The following is a 20663-nucleotide window of genomic DNA, read 5'->3' on the forward strand; positions in this document are numbered from 1 at the left end:
ACTAAGTACAGAAGCTTTCATCCCCTCCCCTGGATTAATGCGCAGGACTGCAGCCTCGGCTAGCTGTGGAGTCTCAAGGGAGGTTTTTCTTTTGTGCGGCACACTCTCACTGTTTAAAGGCCCAAACTTGTATTTTGTGTGTCTGGCTCTAGTTACTTTAGTGTTTCTCCTGGGTGGGTGAAGCGCACATAGAGATACTGGTTTTGATTCTGGCGTATGACACGCCCTGCTATGGTTTTGCTCTGCCCTGGTTGCTATGTTACATTCTGAGGTTTCTGCCATTCTTGTTTGCCCTAATTTCTTTTTCATGAAGATAAGTTGTGCCATTCAAGAGAAGTTGTGCTACTGCTTCTTCTAAGAGTGTTTTGTTGTCCCAGAACATTCTTATTCCTTTTATAATTTAAAGCGTGTCCTCTAATGAGTCTTGTACATTTATCTAGTTCAGCTGATGCTCCTTCAGTTTGAAGCTAGACTAGGTTTTGTTTGTGGTAATAATTAAACCCAGGCTTTGAGATTTTTGAGGACAGTCTTAATTAACTCTCTGAATTTAGTACTGTCAACTTCAGTTCTTTTGTGATCATTGTCTTCCAAAGTTTCTTTAAATGTCATTTATTGTGAATCCTTTTGGTCTAAATTTCATAAATTTTTGTACTGAAATTTCAGTTTGGGACATTTTTTGGATTTTAGAAAAATATTTTTCAATTCATTTGATTTGTTTTTCTCCCTTTTTTTTTCTTGACACACTATTCAAATACTGTAGTCTATTCCTCATTTTTTGTGTTACCTCAACTTTTATTTTTCTTTGTGACATCAAAAGATCAAACCATTAAAAAATTTATTTTACATGTGAATACTGTCATCTTTTGTTGAGATCTATATTATATATTATGTGACCATTATTAGAATTCCTTTTACAGAACACTATTATGTTTCTGCCTTCGTTAGTTTTTGGTGATCTGAATCTATTTGCGGATTAAATTATTTGTATGAATAGTTATGGTAACATTTCTTGATAAAAGTGGATTTTTTAATCAACTTTGTATCTCTGTTGGAAAGAGAAACCTGGACAAGATAAGCTTAGCCATTCTGACTGCTGTGGTTCTTTGGTCTGTCCTGAGCCAGGTTTTCCTTCAGAGCTCTAGTGAAGGCGAGCATAAGGAAAAACTCAGTCACTCCTCTGACTCCTGGCTTGCCTTGTGTCTTGTCGCTTCATCTTTTTGTTTCTAAGTTTCATTTTTCTTTGAAAGTGGTCTCCACATTGAGGTTTGTGGTTATAGACATCTTAGAATTGAAGTTGGCTTTGTTACCTATGTATTTGGGAAGTAATATATTTCTGATTAAAAAATCATACACCAAAAGAGTTCTCACTTTTGATAGTTTTTAAAAAAGCATCTTTTTTGTTTGTCTGTTTAACATTAAGTTGCATTGAAATTGCAGCTTTAAATTGTTTGTAACTGGAAAGATGCTGTTTGGAAGTTTTCTAGAATGGGTGAATTTTTATAATCCACGGTTGTTGAAGAATAATAACCATCATTTATATAAAGCATTTTAATGTATCAAATACTTTGGTATCCATTGTTGTCTTAAAATCGTCAAGCTTAAATGTTGTTATCCACCAGAGCAAGACAAAAAGATCCTGTTTGTTTAGGCGATGCAGTCCAGATCATCTGGCTTGTAAGTGACCAAATGGGATTTGAACCCAAATCTCTAGACTTTCATGTTCTTGTTCTACTTGCTGTACCAAACTGCTGCTCTGAATAGACAATTTTTACCTAGAAAGAAGCATGGAGTGTTATGTTGCAAGTTTCTAAAAAAAAAAAAAAAAAAAATGCATTTCATTGGGATGGCCAAAAAGTTCATCCAGGTTTTTTTAAGATGTAGCAGAAAAACTCAAACAAAGTTTTCGGCCAAGCCAGTACTTGCAGCCTTGTCTTCCAACTCTGTGGATGAGATGTGAGGGAGGCGCTGTTCACTCCGTCACATGAAGAAAACGCTTCATCACGTTGTGATTTTTATCTTGGAGCCATTGAGCTGTGGGCCAGAGACAAGAGGTATAATTTCTTTCTCTTTTTTTCTGCTGCATGGAGCGAGATCTTTATTGTTAATTCAAAGGTGAGAAGGCCAAGCCCTGCCAATCAGTGAGTTAAAGTCTTAGATATGTACAGGTCACCAGATGTGATGGGAGAGCAAAAGAGGAAGTGCTGCCTTTGTACAAGTCCTGGCAAAGCCAGAAGACTCCGCCAAGAGGCTTCCTGCCCTTTATGCAGGAAGTCCTGACGGTGGAGCAGGTGTTCTGTAGCTAACAAGAGTAAACTTGAAAGGGCTGCCAGTCTCTTGAGTGAAGTTAGGAAGGTGTGATGGTCGTGTGGGTTTTTCTAGAGCAGTAATCCTCCGAGTATGGTGAGGGGACCAGCAGCGTCACCGTGGAGCCTGTAACCAACACAGATTAGGCGGCCCCTCCCCAGACTCCTGAATCAGAGGCTCAGGGTGTGGGGCCCAGCAGTGGGTGTTGTAACAAGCCTGTAGTTCTGATTCATGCTCAAGTTTAAAACTTTCTGTTCTGGAGTCACATTAGGAGATAAAGTCTGTAAGTAAAGGTTTCAGATAGGCCCCGAGAGAGCGGTGTGGCAACATGGGAATACATGTAGGTTTGTGTTCAGGAGATGCTTATGACCTTACAGATAGAGGCCGGCCACAACTGATCCTGAGGCATCAGGTTTCTGTCTTCACTGTCCTTGTTAATGCATATATTTAGGTCTTGTCATAAAGATTGCTGTTTCTGATTTTCAAGAAACAGAACTGAATAGAGCAGGGAGAGTCCTTTACCCAGAGACCACAGCTGCAGGAAGTCCAGCCACAGCACTGTGCTGTGTAAGCTGGTGGAATATGCTTTAATGAAGCAGAGTGGCTGAAAGATGGTAGTCCACTTTCTGAGTATCTTTAAAGGTGGTACTGTCGTGCTGCAAATCTGAACTTAGAGATGGGTAGACAGACAATAGAACTGAGGTGCTGAGGAAGAGATGGGAAAGGAGCATGTGAACTCTTACCAGTTGGTCAGTTTGGACTCATTTGAGAGTTACTCACAGGAAGTGGTTGTTGCTTAGTTTATTCAAGTAATGAGGCAGTTTATTGTTAAGTAAAAGGTTGATTCAAGTGCTTATTTGTATCTGTTAAAGAATACATTTTTACTGTAGGAAAAAAAGACAATAATATAAAGAAGAGCATTCAAACTTACTGGTATATAATCCTTTTATTTAAGGATAAGTTGCTTAGTTTTCTGGTGCAATTCATCTCAAAACTTCCTCCTTGTAAGAATATTATATAAATAATATGTAGTCTTACTATCTGGGAATCTCATAGTTCATACGAGCCTGAATCTGTTTCTCTAATTCAACAATATAACAGTTGTCACCCACAGTGGTGTTACCCACAGGGGGCTACTCCTTGTTGCTGTGCCCTGGCTTCTCATTGCGGTCGCTGGTCTTGTTACGGAGCACAGGCTCTAGGGCTGCAGGGCCTGCAGCAGCGGGGATCAGCAGTTGCGGCTCCCGGGCTCTGGGGCACGGGCTCCTAGTTGTGGTGCACAGGCTTAGTTGCTCTGTGGCATGTGGGATCTTCCTGGACCAGGAATCGACCTGTGTCTCCTGCATTGATTGGCAATGGATTCTTTACCACCGAGCCCCCAGGGAAGACCCCTACTTTTCTTTAGTTAGGGTTCTTTATGCTATCATTTGTATAGCTGTTTCATTACTTTTCTACTTTTTATTAGAAAGTTAGCTTCTTTGCTGTGTTTCACTATAATATATGAGTATGATTAATGTTTTTGTGTGTGTTATTCCTCCACATCTCTGATTATTTCATTGGTATAAATTCTTAACAATGACTTTGTTGAATAAAAATGAATAAACATTTTTAAGGCCTTTAATTACCCAGTTGTATATAGAAGTACATATATTAGCATGAACCCAGAGGAAACTAAATTTTTTTAAGGTTTCCTGTCTTACACTGGAAATACCGTTAACCTGTAGAGAGTTTTAAAATAGCCAATGTATTACGTACTATTTTAATTAGTAGCCAGTGTGTATGCCAAGCCTGGTATGTACTCGTCTCTCTCTGGCTTGTATATTGGAATGTATGCACCTAGTCTCACAGTAACAACATTAAGTAGGCATGATCCCCATTTTAGTTATGAAAAAGTTAAAGTTGAGAAAAATCTAAGTAATTTGAAGAAGATAAAATTGGCAGCATGTAGCATAGCTAGAATTTAAACCGAGGTCAGTCTGACATCAGACCATGCTTTTTCCTGCTTTCCTTCTTTCTTTCTGCATTTTCTATTATATTTTAACAGAATTTTTGTTACTGAATAAGTGTGGGATTTGTGCCTTGAAAATAAAGTTTACACCTACTGCCAGAAAAGTGGTGGTTCTTTCTGTAAACTGGAATTTCCAGTGACCTGTGCCTGAAAAAGGATATGGTCAGAAACTTATGTTAGTGTGGAGAATTAGGCTTCTGGTTTACAGAGGAAGAAACTTATGTTGGTGTGGAGAATTAGGCTTCTGGTTTATAGAGGAAGTCTGTCTTACATTTTATATTCTTCCATGAATTCATCTTTAATGTCTTTTGCTGTCCACTTTAGAATGGGAATAAACTGTCAGTGATGTCTTTATTTAGATAAAAAAGGAATTAATGTCTACTCTGGGAATTTAAAATAACACACAGTTATAACTGTGTTCTGCATCAGTGTTTTTATCAGTTTTTTAGGTAATGTGGGTGTTATTTGGATAGGAAGGTAAAAGAAACATATTTGAACCAGGTGATAAATCTTGTCAAATAAGAAGTTGAAAATAAAGGGAGTATGAACTGTAAACTTACTGTTTCTTAAATTGGTTTGATTCTTCGGTTTAGAGATTTCCTAGGATTAAGGTTTTAAATTTTTTAGAATAAACCTGATTTTTGGTGAGAGGAGGAGTGCCCATTCACTCTTTGAATAATTGAAAATGTGGGCAGGATATTTTGCTGTTTTTAAAAATTCATGAAAACACTGCTAACGCTGTCTTGTTGCCAACTTGGGTTTCACACAGGGATTCATATGCTGGTGTCTGGGGGAGGGGCCAGATGGGCCTGAGCTTGTGCAGTGGCTCAGAAGTCAAGAGGTACAATAGCCTTTTTAAATCCAGCAAGTTGATCAATGAAAAAGGGCTTACCAAGTGAATGGAATGTGGTTTATTTTCTCTCTGGAGAATGAAGTTCTCCGATAGCTGCGTGGAACTCTGTGCGGTGGTCTGTGCTGCCCAGTATGGTACTGACCACATCGCAGACTGGACACGTGGCTCCTGCACCTTGGGATCTGTATTGTAGGTTTTGTTTTCTTTCATTTTATTTAAAATCTATTTGCCACTATGGCTGCCTTCCAGGCACGGGTGTAGAAAGTGGCTCTGAGGCTCTGTTGTCACCAGAGACCTTTGTGCATCTGCTTTTACGTCCCTGCGTGGCTGCTTGTCAGACGGGCCCCCCACTGTCTCACACTGTCCTGGTGGCTCCGCTGACCTGTGCGCTGGCCCCTGCCTGGCAGCCGTGCCACTTCCTGTCCAGGCACTGCCCTTCCGGGAGTGGTGCGGGACCTTTCTGGCCACATTCAGTGGTAGGTCCCGTCCTCCCACCAGGAAAGAGAACAGACTGGCTTTAAAGCCGTTGGCTTGTGTTTCAGCCCTGTCGTGGACCCTTGCTGTGGACACAGTTGTTATCGTTCCTCCTCTGAAAATGCAGACAGGCCTCCTCATTGTGAAGAGGACTGAATGAGAGTGTGGCCAGTGCAGTAGCACCCAGAGCAGAATCCAGCCAGAGAGGAGGAGCGACACAGGCATCTTCGTGCACATGAGCGCATGGAGGCAGCGGGGAGTCGTATTTTCCGCTCATGGCGTAGACTTCTCACTGACCTTCAGGAAGAGAAAGAAGATGGGCCACAGGCAAATAACACTGTTACCCTAGTTTTTGCTAAACAAGAGACAGTGACTACTGTGAAGTGACTGAAGATGTAATTCTTGGAGGAGCAGCAGTACTGGCAGCCTCCATCTATTTGTGCAAAGCTGCTCCCAGAATCCCACACCATGCTGTTACTTCATCCTCGAAGAAATCTCTGCGGTCCTTATAGCTACTGTTCATGCTCCTGTGTTATACAAACTGAGTCATCAGTTACATTTGCCCACATTCACACAGCTCAGTTCAGTTCAGTTCAGTCGCTCAGTCGTGTCCGACTCTTTGCAACCCCATGAATCGCAGCACACCAGGCCTCCCTGTCTATCACCAACTCCTGGAATTCACTCAGACTCACGTCCATCGAGTCAGTGATGCCATGCAGCCATCTCATCCTCTGTCATCCCCTTCTCCTCCTGCCCCCAATCCCTCCCAGCATCACAGTCTTTTCCAGTGAGTCAGCTCTTTGCATGAGGTGGCCAAAGTACTGGAGTTTCAGCTTTAGCATCATTCCTTCCAAAGAAATCCCAGGGCTGATCTCCTTCAAAATGGACTGGTTGGATCTCCTTGCAGTCCAAGGGACTCTCAAGAGTCTTCTCCAGCACCACAGTGCAAAAGCATCAATTCTTTGGCGCTCAGCTTTCTTCACAGTCCAACTCTCACATCCATACATGACCACTGGAAAAACCATAGCCTTGACTAGACAGACCTTTGTTGGCAAAGTAATGTCTCTGCTTTTGAATATGCTATCTAGGTTGGTCATAACTTTCCTTCCAAGGAGTAAGCGTCTTTTAATTTCATGGCTGCAGTCACCATCTGCAGTGATTTTGGAGCTCCCCAAAATAAAGTCTGACACTGTTTCCACTGTTTCCCCATGTAATTGCCATGAAGTGATGGGACCAGATGCCATGATCTTAGTTTTCTGAATGTTGAGCTTTAAGCCAACTTTTTCACTCTCCTCTTTCACCTTCATCAAGAGGCTTTTGAGTTCCTCTTCACTTTCTGTCATAAGGGTAGTGTCATCTGCATATCTGAGGTTATTGATATTTCTCCCGGCAATCTTGATTCCAGCTTGTGATTCTTCCAGCCCAGCGTTTCTCATGATGTACTCTGCATAGACGTTAAATAAGCAGGGTGACAATATACAGCCTTGACGTACTCCTTTTCCTATTTGGAACCAGTCTGTTGTTCCATGTCCAGTTCTAACTGTTGCTTCCTGACCTGCATACAAATTTCTCAAGAGGCAGGTCAGGTGGTCTGGTATTCCCATCTGTTTCAGAATTTTCCACAGTTTATTGTGATCCACACAGTCAAAGGCTTTGGCATAGTCAATAAAGCAGAAATAGGTGTTTTTCTGGAACTCTCTTGCTTTTTCCATGATCCAGCGCATGTTGGCAATTTGATCTCTGGTTCCTCTGCCTTTTCTAAAACCAGCTTGAACAACTGCAAGTTCACGGTTCACGTATTGCTGAAGCCTGGCTTGGAGAATTTTGAGCATTACTTTACTAGCGTGTGAGATGAGTGCAATTGTGCGGTAGTTTGAGCGTTCTTTGGCATTGCCTTTCTTTGGGATTGGAATGAAAACTGACCTTTTCAGTAGCAAAGCCAGGATTTAAACCCAGGCTTCTTAGAATCCAAACCATGTCTTTCCCCCCCGCCTCCCAAGCCATCGTGTGCTGTGCTCTGGAGCTCTGTGCCTGCACACGTCCCCTCCAACCTTCTATTCTTCCACGGCCTGATATGAAATGTGTGCCACGGCCAGATTCCTCCTCTAAAGAACATGGACACAGCTGTGTAAGTTCTGGTTTATCTGTTCAGAAGGCATGCTCATTTCTTTATAAACACATCTGATGAATAGGAATAAAGTGGTTTTGGTTGCATTAATTTAGGAAGCATTTATTGAGTCCCTTACACATGTCAGGTACTGTCTGGCACTCAGAAACAAAGATAAAGGAGAGGCAGATGATCTATTCTAGGATTTGAGGGGTTTAGTTGTAGAGGTCAGCATAAACATTTTGAAAAGCACTAGTGAGTACAGAGAGAAGAGGTGCTTTTGCCACAGACGCCAGAAAAAGGGGCAACATCCATTTGAAAACATTTTTATCTGTATGAAATAATGATGGGTGAACCAATCAGACAAGACCTCTCACAGGGATAGCAATCTGTAGATGATTAATTACTTGGAGAGCTCCATGCTTCTCTGCCCTCAGAAGCCTGGGTTCCGGCAGCGCCGGCGTTGATCTGCTTCTCTCGGGTGTTCCCTTGGTGTCTGTCCCCTTGTGGGCTGTCTTCCCCTCAGCCTGCCCCCCATGGTGGTGGGGGACGTGTACACCAGCCAGCTCTGTACTGTGGCTTCCAGTGGAGACAGAATTGTAAACAGAATTTATTACTGGTCCCAGGTATGTCATAAGTGGAAAGTAGATTAAGACTGCTGCTGCTGCTGCTAAGTCGCTTCAGTCGTATCCGACTCTGTGCGACCCCATAGACGGCAGCCCACCAGGCTCCCCGTCCCTGGGATTCTCCAGGCAAGGACACTGGAGTGGGTTTCCATTTCCTTCTCCAATGCATGAAAGTGAAAAGTGAAAGTGAAGTCGCTCAGTCATGTCTGACTCCTAGTGACCCCATGGACTGCAGCCCACCAGGCCCCTCCATCCACGGGAATTTCATGGCAAGAGTACTGGAGTGGGGTGCCATTGCCTTTTGTTTTTCTGACGACTACAGTTCTCAGTCTGACTCTTTAGCTAACTAGCCATTAAAATAAGAGAGAAGGAAAAAAGTAAGGGAATTCCTTCTGTTTGTCTTGTTTTCTTTAGGTCACAGCATTAATCCCAACAGTTGTCTTTGCCACCCACCAGATTAGGACACCTTCTTCCTAGACAGTAAATAAGCACATTGATCTTATTTGTGATGTGAAAGAAATACTGTTTGTTCTGAGCTGCTAATAGGATATTTCACACTTTGGCAGGGTTGACAAGCACTGGAAAATGAAAAGAGATTTTACTTGGTTTTCCTTCTGTGCCCTTGGTGACATTAAAAAACAGTCTATTTTTCCCTGTTTACCTGAATTCTGTTCATAACAGACTCAATAAAGAACAATGGAAATGGTTCTTCGTGAAAGCAGACATTCTGACAAATTAGTTTCTATTTGAATATACAGGGTTCTCTTTCTTTTCTAAATGAGCTTCAGTAGAAACCCTGGTGCTTGGCTCCACACCCTAGGATTCTGTGTGTGTCCCCGTGTGTGACTACCCGCATGGCAGCCTGTGCCGCCACTGCCGCTGCCTCGTCAGGGAGGTCCTGAGCGAGGAATGGAAAGTAAACACATCGCATTCCTCATATTCCTTAGCAGAAGAATCCGTGCAGGCCCAGCCTCATGTTGATGTTCATTGCTGTTGTTGGTTGTCATGTGATTTATCAAGTGAGCTTTTACAAACCTTGTTGTTCAGTCACTCAGTCGTGGCTGACTCTTTGCGACCCCATGGACTGCAGCATGCCGGGCTTCCCTGTCCTTCACCATCTCCTGGAGCTTGCTCAAACCCATGTCTGTTGACTCAGCGATGCCATCCAACCATCTCATCCCCTGTTGCCCCTGTTCTCCTCCTGGCCTCAGTCTTTGTGTAACAAGTGATTTTAGATGGTAACTGTGCACGTTAGGTATTATGAGATCCTGGATCTTATTTAAACCAGTTTTAGCTGGCTTTGTCTGACAGTGCTCTGAGAAGAGAAGTGGGGGGATGGGGGGGTTCTCTCTACCAGGCAGAGGGAGACGTCAGGATACCCCTCGTCCCTGCCCCCCGCATGGCCCCCGCTGACTGCAGTGGACGGTGGTGGGAGACTGGGTTGTGGGGAAAGCCCTGACACTGCTGGGCCTCCTCTGACACTGCGTGGGCTGGAGGTGGGGCTTGGTTCTGGGCGTCGGGCATCTCCCCTGTGATGGCGGTGTGGGCGGCCCCACTGGGCTGCAGAGACTCCCCACGACAGCCTGTCGAGGGCCACGTGTGGGCTCCTCTCGCCCTTGGCTGGTGTGTGTGGCCATGGGTCACGGTTTTTCTGTGAAGTTTGCCTAAAAGGAAACTGCAAAACCCTTTCTGGCTCACTGGGCTGCCCCTTCCTTGTCCTTCAGTTGGAGAAAGTGCGCTTTTGAGGGTGTTGTCTGCTCCTCTCTCCTTTCAGCATCTTCTCATTTTGTTTCTGTGCAACATCAGGCAGTCCCTGTGTCTAGGGGGAGAAACAGGGAAAGTGTATCTCCTCCATCTCCCTGGGAGTGGAGGTTCTAAATCTCCCTGAATGTTAAGCAGCTCCCCCTGTGTGAAGAATGAGCCTGAGAGTCTGAGAGGCACCGGGAGAACCTTGTCCTGTTTCTGCTCAAATGTGAGCCACCGCAGTGACTGTAACTGTGTCCGTTTGGTAGCGAAGGTGGAGTTCCTTTGGTGTCTGACGCCTCTTCTCTGAAAGAGGCGAGCTGTCTTCTTGTAACGTTCCCTTCAGGTCTGTGCTCCTCCCCTCCAGTGGTGCCTGCCCCTGAGGGGTCCTGAGGCCACCCTGCAGCAGCTCCCACTGGCAGGGGTGTGGTCGCCTCCTCCACCTGACTCCCGAGGCAGGATCTGCTCCGAGCAGCAGAGCAGATGCACTGACGCTGCGTGAGGCCAGGGCGCTCTCCCTGGGGCTGGTTTGTGGTGTCTGTAACCAGCACGCCATTGCCCTTCGTACTCAAGATTTAGCAAGAGAGAGGAATCCAGCATTGCAAATAAATTTTTATTTGCGTTTCTTTCCCTTTCCAGGCAAAAGCTTATTATCCCAGGTGGAAGTTGCCCTGTTATTCTGAATACTTACTTTTGTCAGAAAGTTGTTGCCAAAGAAGATTCAGAAGCATCACGTGATGGGCACGAGTGTTACACGCCCTGTCCGAGGAGGAGCAGCACTCTGGCTCAGATGTTCCAGTTTAAGAGCCTAACCGATAGCTCACCCGAAAGCAAGGTATACTCCTCAACTTAGAAATTTTCACTTTGTAATAATACTGCATTTAAAGTCCAGGTAGTTATAGAAGTGTTTTCCTTTGGTCTTCTTTAAGTATTCAACACACATATATGTCATATATACTCTAATTTATTAAAATTTGAGTTTTTTTTCTGTTCTCATAACTGCCTAAGAGCTTACTTAAGCCTCTTTAATTTATTTTAAAAAATCATCTTTTTCTTTTTCATGGTGTTTGTTTCCCTGGGGATAAAGAGAGTTGCGTAAACTTGAGGTTACACACTGGAGATTGCTTTTTGGAATGTTAATGACCCTGAGCCATGACTATCCATGATGATGAACTGGGGAAGCGCTAAGCCACACTTGTGGTAGGCAAGAGGACACTCCTGGGGTGCTGTGGGCTCCAAGTGTCTGACTCCAGCGCAGCTACCTCAGGGTCGCCTGGCTCCCCGCGTCAGCACTGAGGGGTATGTTGAGGGTGACCACATGAGGGGAAACCAGAAAGCAAAGCAAATGGACTTTCATCCTGCTTTGTATGTGTGGAATCAAGCAGGGCCTCTCTTTGACTATCAGAACATGTGTCTGGAGGGAATTACGTGAAATCTCCCTTTAATCAATTTAACAGATGTACAGTATATGGCCCAAACTACATTACTGCTTTAACATACAGTTTCAAACAAGTATGTGATGTTAAATTCATAAAATGTGTCTACGTTGCCATCTATGCCAGGGTAGCTGCCAGAGAGCTTAGTGTCGAGAGTGCAGGCTGTGGACCTCAGTGCCGAGTTCAGGTCCTGCCTCAGCCACTTCCTGCTGGCAGTCTTGGGCAGGATTCTCGGCTCCTGTCTCAGCATGCCTGTCTGTATAACAGTGGTGACGGTGCAGCCTGCCTCCTTGGGTTGTGAGGGTCACATGTTTGTTACGCAAGCACAGGATGTAGAGAACAGTGCTGGGATGCAGGGGCACAGAGTCTTCTGGAGGCGCCGTCCTCTTGTGAAGGTGTTTACCGGGATTGCTGAGGCGGCTCCTGTGGTTCACTGGAGTGTGCAGAGTGCTGGCACTTCACAGTAACCCTGGTCCTTCTTTCGTTTTGTTTTGTAGTTTGTGCTTTGAGATTGTTACCTCATAGAAGAAAACTTTTAAAATTACCATGAGATATTTTAATAGGAGTCCTTTCTGCATGTTCTCAAACCCCCGAGGTGGTCTGTGTGCCTCAGCTCACCATGGCTGCACAGGTGGCCCGCAGGTGGGAGCCCTGAGCTGCGGCTGTGCATTTGTCCTTGTCATTCCTTGAGTGTCCTACAGTCACGCGGGCTGCCACATTTGGTATGGTGCATGCCCTCGTGAGTCAGGCTGCAAGTGTTCCTTTTGCATGTCTCATCAGGTTCTGTGTGATAGTCACACTGCGGTGGGCACAGACCAGACCCTCCATCCTGAACAAGTGGAGCCATGCGTCCCCAGCCAAGCTCCCCTTAGGGACTCTCTGCTGGATGCAGTCGAGAGCCACGGAGCTGCCGCCTGGACGGGAGTGGGCGTGCGAGTGGTGGTGCAGAGAGTGTACTCCCTGCCCTGCAGAGGCCAGCAGGCAGACAGCGCAGACCCAACCAGGGCACGGTGAGTGACGGACATGGGTGCCGGGCCCACACTCATCTGCACAGAGGGGAAGCTCTTCTCAGAGTGGTTTCATCACCACGCACAGGGGTGGTTTTTCTTTGGTTGGTTTTCTCTTACATCAAAATTTGAAACACCTGGTATGACAGAGGATTTTGTCCACGTATAATTATCTAAATGTGCTCAGTTGCTCAGTTGTGGCCAACTCTTTGTGACCCTGTGGACTGTAGCCTGCCAGGCTTCTCTGTCCATGGAATTTTCCAGGCAAGAATACCAGAGTGGGTTGCCATTTCCTTCTCCAATTTATCTAAATAGACCTAGTAGAAAAGTTAGTCACAATTACTTTTACCTTTGATTGTTTATGTTACTGAACGTCATACAAACATGATTGGTATTGTTCTGAAAGAGCCAAGGCAAGGTTAAGAAGACCATGACAATAGCTGTCAAGTTTTATGTCTTAGAAACCAGGATAAAGAAATGGCAGCTGGTGGGTCTGTGGCTCTCAGATGGGCCTTTTGAGTTCACTTCGGTGTTACCTCAGGATCTGTGAGTGATGCGGATGTTGCTCACTGCCCTCGCCCGTGCGGCAGCCACTGACCATGCAGGCAGTACAGCTGCTGGGGCGAGCAAACTACATTTATAATTTCACTGAAGTTTAATTAAGTCATTTTAGGTAGCCCCCTGTGGGTAGTGGCTGCCTTGGTGCCCTGCCTAACTCAGCAGCTGTGGGAGCAAGGGCAGACCTGTGATTCACGGTGCTTCGCTCCAACAGATAGTGGGAGCGGCAGCTTTCTACTCGCATTTCCACTCTTCCTGGTTGTGTGTTTGCAGACAGCTGTAGACACATGGTTGAGTAAGAGTTTCTTTGTCCTTGTCAGACCCTTCTGAGGTCATCTTTCTATGTTAAATTGCTCTCAAAGCAGTAACACAGATTTATAGAAGAATAGAAATTAAAAGTGTAGATGCCAGTTTATCTGACAATCAGTCATTTTGTGCCTCTACTGTTAGAGAAGCACATACTGAAGCAATAATAAGTCACAGGCATCCTGTCCTTACGGTGCCTTCTGATGTTCGGAAGGAGCGGCAGCAAGCACGACTCTGTTACCTGTCAGTCGCCTTCCGGTGGACTGCAGCTTACTTTGAAGGACCATGAATTTCACAAAGTCCTTTCAGGTGCAGAGTTACAGAATATTTCTTGTGGAATTATAGAAAAGTTTATTTTTATTCTGTTTGGAAAATGTATGTGTGAAACCAATATATCCGTCTTTAGGTCTTTAGCACACTTGTAGCTGTTGACCGGTTTTGTTCTAGACTTAAAATTGTGTCCTTTTAAACAGACTTACCTGAGACAGTTACAGATCAGACAAAGGTTTTGTCTTGCTTGGCTGCTTCTGCGGTCTGTGACCATGCTGGGCTCTGAGGAGAAGATCCTAAAGCCCGCAGAGCACTGCTCCCACCTGGCACATACCAACTGAGGCTGTGCTCACAGTGGATTGAAGGCAGGGCAGGTGTAAAGCTCAGAAATAAGAAAGCAACACTGAGTTAATCAGATGTAATGAATATGCATCAGTGGGCATGGGGATTTCTTGTAGCACATGTGAGATTGTAAACAGAGGCTGGAGGACGGTAACCCATTTCATAGATGAGAACACTGGGCCTCAGAGATTGACTTGCTGACAGTTATACGTGGATGAAAGAAAACCATCATGAGATATAGAATCCCCACATGACAGGGTTGTAGAGAATACTGAAGCTGAAAGAAAGGGAAGAATATTGACTTGGAAGCAGGCTCTGTTTGATGCTAGATGGCCAGGGGCCAGTCACCCTGGAAAGCCGGCATGGGACCTGAGTAGACTGTGTACCATGAGGAAGGGTGGTCCTTCTGGACAGAGGTCATAGCGTTTGGCCTGGGGTGGGAGACGAGCCTTCTGTGATGTATTTGGGGTACAGAAAGGTCTTACTGTATAATCCATTATTAGTTTTTTCTAGATTCATTTGCTGTAATAATGATCAGGTCTCCAGTTTACAAATCCAATTAATATAGAAGGAATAAGACCCTTAGCCCTCTACTGATTCTCTGCTGGTGTGTATAAGGTGTGTCCTTGAGAGTCACTCAGCAGCATGTGTCCTGGCGTGGACCTTCACACCTGCATGTGCCACACGATACGAGGGGAGACACCCTCAGAAGACTTAGGCGTGTTGCCCGGAATGCTCTTTTCTATCAGCGATTTCTGCCTGTAACTTCTTGCCTGCTGGTAATTTTGGGCAGCCGTGCAGTGCACAGAGTCAGTCTTGTCCAGAGGCCCGAGCACGGAGGACATAGCAGGGAGACTGAACAGTGAGGGCCACTCCCCTGAGTTAGCTCACCTGCTTTTTCCCAAGAACCTCTGCTCCAGCAGTGAACTGAAGTCTTCTCTGATCACCATTTGTTTCCGTAGAGCCAGAAATTGCCATGTCAGAGTAAATTGAGGCCTGTGCCTGGGCATAAACAGAAGCAAGTCTGTTTTCTGGGACTCTTGCTACAGTGATTCTCCCTTCCTGCCCAACCAGGTCAGATGCCCCCCCGAGGAAACACTGTGATGACTCACGTCTAACTTGGCACCTGATCTCGTTTGTCTGTCTGCTCCCAGCACTCTACCCATGGCACTTTTATGAGATCAGTCACAGCTTAGCTTCTGATGGCATGTAGCCCAATTTTTGTCACCTTTGAAATTAAGAGAAATTTATTTGAGGCCTGCCAGTCCTGAAGAGGGTCAGATAGATTTGTCCTCTGAGCTGTGAAACATTAGCGAAAATTTACGTTAGATTTCAGAAATGTCATATGTAAGTCTGCTGTCCATTGTTCTTCTGGATGACTTCTTTTAACTCACGCTATTAAAAAAAACATTTTTACTTGGTTTCTCAAGGTGTTATATATCAGAGTAAGCCACATGAACTTTAGTTTTATAAATCATTCAATCAAAAGTAACAGAAGCCAGACCCGAAGCACTCCCTAAACAGTAAGCAGGAAATCTGTTCAGCACCAGCACACACCTTTACCTGGACCCACTTCATGTTGGATAAGTGCTAGGTAAACGTATGACTAATCAGACCACAGGCTTTTTAGCCCAGGGGGAGCGCTAGTTTCTTCTGGAGGGAACTGCAGCAGAGAGCGCAGAAGTGGGCTGCCTGCCACAACCCCCTCCTGGCAGAGTGGTGTCTAGACCACTCTACTCCCTGTCCGTGGTGATTGACTTTCTTCCTCCCTTTCTGAAACCATCACTTCCTTTTTCCTTGAGATGCTTAACTTAGGGACAGATAATTTTATCCCTCAGAGACACATTGTTTCTAGCCTGTCACTGCAGAAACATTTATTGCTGGAGAGTTAGTCTTTCGTGAGGGCATGGAATTCATAGAACTTGTCCAATGGTCTTGCATTTGCACGAAAGCCTGGAGGGAAAGACCCTTCATATTTAACTATTTCAGGGGATTAGATCTGATAGACAGAGTGCACGAAGAACTATGGACTGAGGTTTGTTACACTGTACAGGAGGAAGGGATCAAGACCATCCCCAAGAAAAAGAAATGCAAAAAGGCAAAATGGTTGTTTGATGAGGCCTTACAAATAGCTGAGAAAAGAAGAGAAGCTAAAGGCAAAAGAGAAAAGGAAAGATATACCCATTTGAATGCAGAGTTCCAAAGAATAGCAAGAGATAAGAAAGCCTTCCTCACTGATCAGTGCAAAAAAATAGAGGAAAACAATAAAATGGGAAAGACTAGAGATCTCTTCAAGAAAATTGGAGATACCAAGGAAACATTTCATGCAAAGGTGGGCACAGTAGAGGACAGAAATGGTATGGACATAACAGAAGCGGGAGATACTAAGAAGGGGTGGCAGCAGTACACAGAAGACTGTACAAAAAGGATCTTCACGACCAGATAACCATGATGGTGTGATCACTCACCTAGAGCCAGACATCCTGGAATGTGAAGTCAAGGGGGCCTTAGGAAGCATCACTATGAACAAAGCTAGTGGAGGTGATGGAATCCCAGTTGTGTTCTTTCAAATCCTAAAAGATGATGCTGTGCAAGTACTGCAGTCAGTATGCCAGCAAATTTGGAAAACTAAGCAGTGGCCACAGGACTGGAAAAGGTCAGTTTTCATTCCAATCCCAAAGAAAGGTAATGCCAAAGAATGTTCAATTTATCACACAATTTCACTCATCTCATACGCTAGCAAAGTAATGCTCAAAATTCTCCAAGCCAGCCTTCAACATTATGGGAACCGTGAACTTCCAGATGTTCAAGCTGGATTTAGAAAAGGCAGAGGAATCAGAGATCAAGTTGCCAACATCTGTTGGATCATCAAAAAAGCAAGAGAGTTCCAGAAAAACATCTACTTTTGCTTTATTGACTACGTCAAAGCCTTTGACTGTGTGGATCACAACAAACTGGAAAATTCTTAAAGAGATGGGAATACAGACCACCTGACCTGCCCCTTGAGAAATCTGTATCCAGGTCAAGAAGCAACAGTTAGAACCGAACACGGAACAACACACTGGTTCCAAATTGGGGAAGGAGTACATCAAGACTATATATTGTCACCCTGTTTGTTTAACTTCTATGCAGAGTAAGTACATCATGTGAAATGCTGGACTGGATGAAGCACAAGCTAGAATCAAGATTGCCAGGAAAAATATCAGTAACCTCAGATATACAGATGATACCACCCTTATGGCAGAAAGTGAAGAAGAACTAAAGAGCCTCTTGATTTGAAAGTGAAAGAGGAGAGTAAAAAAGTTGGCTTAAAACGCAGCATTCAAAAAATGAAGATCATGGCATCCAGTCCCATCACTTCATGGCAAATAGATGGGGAAACAATGAAAACAGTGACAGACTTTATTTTTGGGGACTCCAAAAATCACTGCAGATGGTGACTGCAGCCATGAAATTAAAAGACACTCCTTGGAAGAAAAGCTGTGACCAACCTAGACAGCATATTAAAAAGCAGAGACATTACTCTGCCAACAAAAGTCCATCTAGTCAAAGCTATGGTTTTTCCAGTAGTCATGTATGGGTGTGAGAGTTGGACCGTAAAGAAAGCTGAGCACAGAAGAATTGATGCTTTTGAACTGTGATGTTGGAGAAGACTCTTGAGAGTCCTTTGGACTCTAAGGAGATCAAAACAGTCAATCTTAAAGGAAGTCAGTCCTGAATAATCACTGGAAGAACTGATGCAGAAGCTGAATCTCCAATACTTTGGCTACTTCATGGGAAGAACTGACTCATTGGGAAAGACCCTGATGCTGGGAAACATTGAGGGCCGGAGAAGAAGGGGACGAAAGAGGATGAGATGGTTGGATGGCATCACTGACTCGATGGACATGAGTTTGAGCAAGCTCTGGGAGTTGGTGATGGACAGGGAAGCCTGGCATGCTGCAGTCCATGGGGTCACAAAGAGTCAGACACAATGAGTGACTGAACTGAACTAATGTTGTGTTTTGCTCAGTCGTGTCCAACTCTTTGTGACCTCAGGGACAGTAGCCCGCCAGGTTCCTCCATCCATGGCATTCTCCAGGCAAGAAGGCTGGAGTAGGTTGCCATTTCCTTCTCCATAAGCTGCATTTTAGTTTCATGGAAATTCATTGAACTGAACTCAGGAAAGAAAAACATTGTCCTTTCTCTCTACTTTGACGTTTTATTCTCTTTTCATCTTTTGACCCTTACTTAGTCTCTTGGCTTACGTTTCTTCCTCTTTTCACTTCCCCTGGTCCTGGGTTGGGTTCTGGTTCTACATAGTTGACAAAACCAGGCATTGTCCTGTGCTCATGGAGCATTGTCTGGTGAGGGAGTCCCACATAAACCAATTGAAACCAAAGACATTTATGATTTTAAGTTGTACTCAGTGCTTGGTGAGAACAAACAGGATATTCTGAGAGACAGTGAGTCGACAGTTTGGGGATCGAAGGCCCGTGTTCTGAAGCAGTGCTACTTAAGTGACACTGGAAAGCTCAGAGGATGTTGGATGAAAAAGAGATGAAAGAGAAGTATCCATGGAGGCAGGGGTGTGGGGGGCCTTCTAGAGCTCCAAACAGGAAGGAGGTGGCAGAGTGGCAAGCGAGTGTGGGCCACTGGTGTGCCTGTCCGGCAGACACATCAGCTGTGGGACGGAAATGGTTTGGGAATGAGAGGGCGTGGAGCATGGCCTCAGTGGAAGTAGAGAGGCCCAGAGGAAGCTCCTGCCAGGCCCAGCACAGACAGGGCTCCCATCTCACACAATGCCGCAGGGAAATGGAGACACTTCTCATGTGCGTGTGACTGGATGGAGGGTTGGGGGTGGTAAGGCAGAAGGAAATAGTAAGAGTGCTTCTCAGGCAGATTCAATCTGGGGCCTGTTCAGTTTGAGATTCCTTTGAGGCATCCAGGAAAGGGTGTCAGGTGAACAGTCTGGATAAATAGATCTCACAGTTAGGGAAGACTTTAGCTTGGAGGTAAGTATTGAGGGATTTTTAGCCTCCAGCTTGCCAGTCTGTGTATTTGTTATGTGCATTCGTGTGTGGCTGATGAAGAGTACTTTTGTCCATGGTGCCAGATTCCAGAGGTCCTGGGGCCTGGAGAGAGAGCAAGATGCCCTCGGCCCTCCTCCCTTTACACCTTCAGAGCTGTTCCATCACAGGCGGAGACTGTCTAAGGCCAAGGCAGTGGATGTGAGCACACTGCGGACATAGCAGACACCAAGGAAGGAAAACATTGGCTCCAAGACTTCAGGTCCTGCAGCACTGGAGGATGGAGCCTGGAGGGGAAGGGCTGGTCGTGGCAGCACTCCGTCATGGGGCAGTGCCTCAGGTGAGAGAGGGCAGCTGATCTGATGCTGCAGAGATGCCTGACAAGGTGACAGATGACGCCAGGTGAAGTTCCTGGGTGACTTACGTGCAGGAGTTACCGAGGGGGTGGGAGGAGGGTGGAAGCTAGCTCCCTGGGCACGGAAGAGGGTGTGATGCAAGGAGCATGGACAGGTTTTGATAGCAAGGTCTTATTGATGCAGACGGGGATGAGAATGCTCAGCATTCAGTGGCACAAGAGAACTACAGTGCAGGCATTCTGTTTCTTGCTCCCAAGACAGGTACGAGTTTTCTTTCTTCTTGTGTGTATCAAGACAGAGTGGCGTGGAGTTCCTCCAGAATAGCGAATTATGCATGTCCGCAGGGAGAGAGCGCAAAGGGAGGACGACCGCTCCTCCTCACCAGGACACATAGGCCGCCCCACGCGCCCTTCTGTGTCCCCCACACTCCACCAGTCTGTGCAGTGATTGTATGGATCGACCTGCACAGCAACACATTTTCATAGGTTGTTATTGTCACTTGTACTTTATTTCTTCATATTGTAGAAAAATTGGAATCACTCCTCTTCAATGGTTTGAGTATTTTTATTGTGATGCAAAGATATAAGAGCAGAGCATCATTTTCTTAATGTCTCCTCATAAATGATGTCAGAGCCCATTCCTCAGGTTCTCCTTACTTACCTGTGCTCTCAGTAAATACAAGTCTTCTCTTAATCATTAGCTCTGTGTTCATGAGTCTTAAATAAAGCCTCTAATCTCAGCTTCCTAGCTCCTACCTTTTGCCTGTTTGATCTCTCAAACAGCTCTTGGTGGTCCTTGTGATATCTCAGGGTCATTCAGCCCTGATTCCTTCACAGCCTGTCTTATTACTGGTGATTCTACTAACTGACATCCAGACCTGTTTATTATGTTCTCTGCCCTTCCTTCTGTTCACATTCTGGAGTACCGTGAAGGGTAAAAACAGCATCGTGTCCTTGGAATTACAGCTCTAGGTCTTACTGTTCTTAATGCATATGAAGAGGTGTCAGCATTGGAACTATCTTACTTCTATCTCCTCTTTTTTATATAATTCACATGCTGTAAAAATTCACCCTTTTACAGTATACAGTTCAATACTTAATGTTTGCAGAGTTGGTCAGTCATGACCACATTCTAGTATTACAACATTTTTATTGCCTCAAAAAGAAACTCCATACCAATTGGCTGCTAACTTCCCTTCTCCCAGCCATGGCAGCCATTAATCTACTTTTTGTCTCTATGGATTTGTCTGTTTTGTAATAGTGCT

The 20663-nt window shown here is 44.9% G+C and overlaps 1 protein-coding gene across 9 annotated transcripts in view; it reads left to right on the forward strand.

The window, feature by feature from the left end:
- SPIDR (scaffold protein involved in DNA repair) overlaps nucleotides 1-20663 on the forward strand; it is a 283594-nt gene that overhangs the window by 167860 nt on the left and 95071 nt on the right. For 8 of the 9 annotated variants that reach the window (XM_086337017.1, XM_086337023.1, XM_086337020.1 and 5 more), the window contains 2 exons: nucleotides 10755-10950; nucleotides 12332-12561. In XM_086337017.1, coding sequence (XP_086193143.1) covers nucleotides 10755-10950; nucleotides 12332-12561 — 426 coding nt within the window. Of the gene's footprint in view, nucleotides 1-10754; nucleotides 10951-12331; nucleotides 12562-19129; nucleotides 19384-20663 lie in introns of all 9 variants that reach the window. The other variant, XR_015140875.1, reaches the window with a different exon arrangement.

The sequence above is a fragment of the Bos grunniens genome, chromosome 14 (assembly GCF_055505025.1).
Source record: "Bos grunniens cultivar Pamir isolate PY7600 chromosome 14, Bosgru_T2T1.0, whole genome shotgun sequence".
Taxonomy (NCBI): domain Eukaryota; kingdom Metazoa; phylum Chordata; class Mammalia; order Artiodactyla; family Bovidae; genus Bos; species Bos grunniens.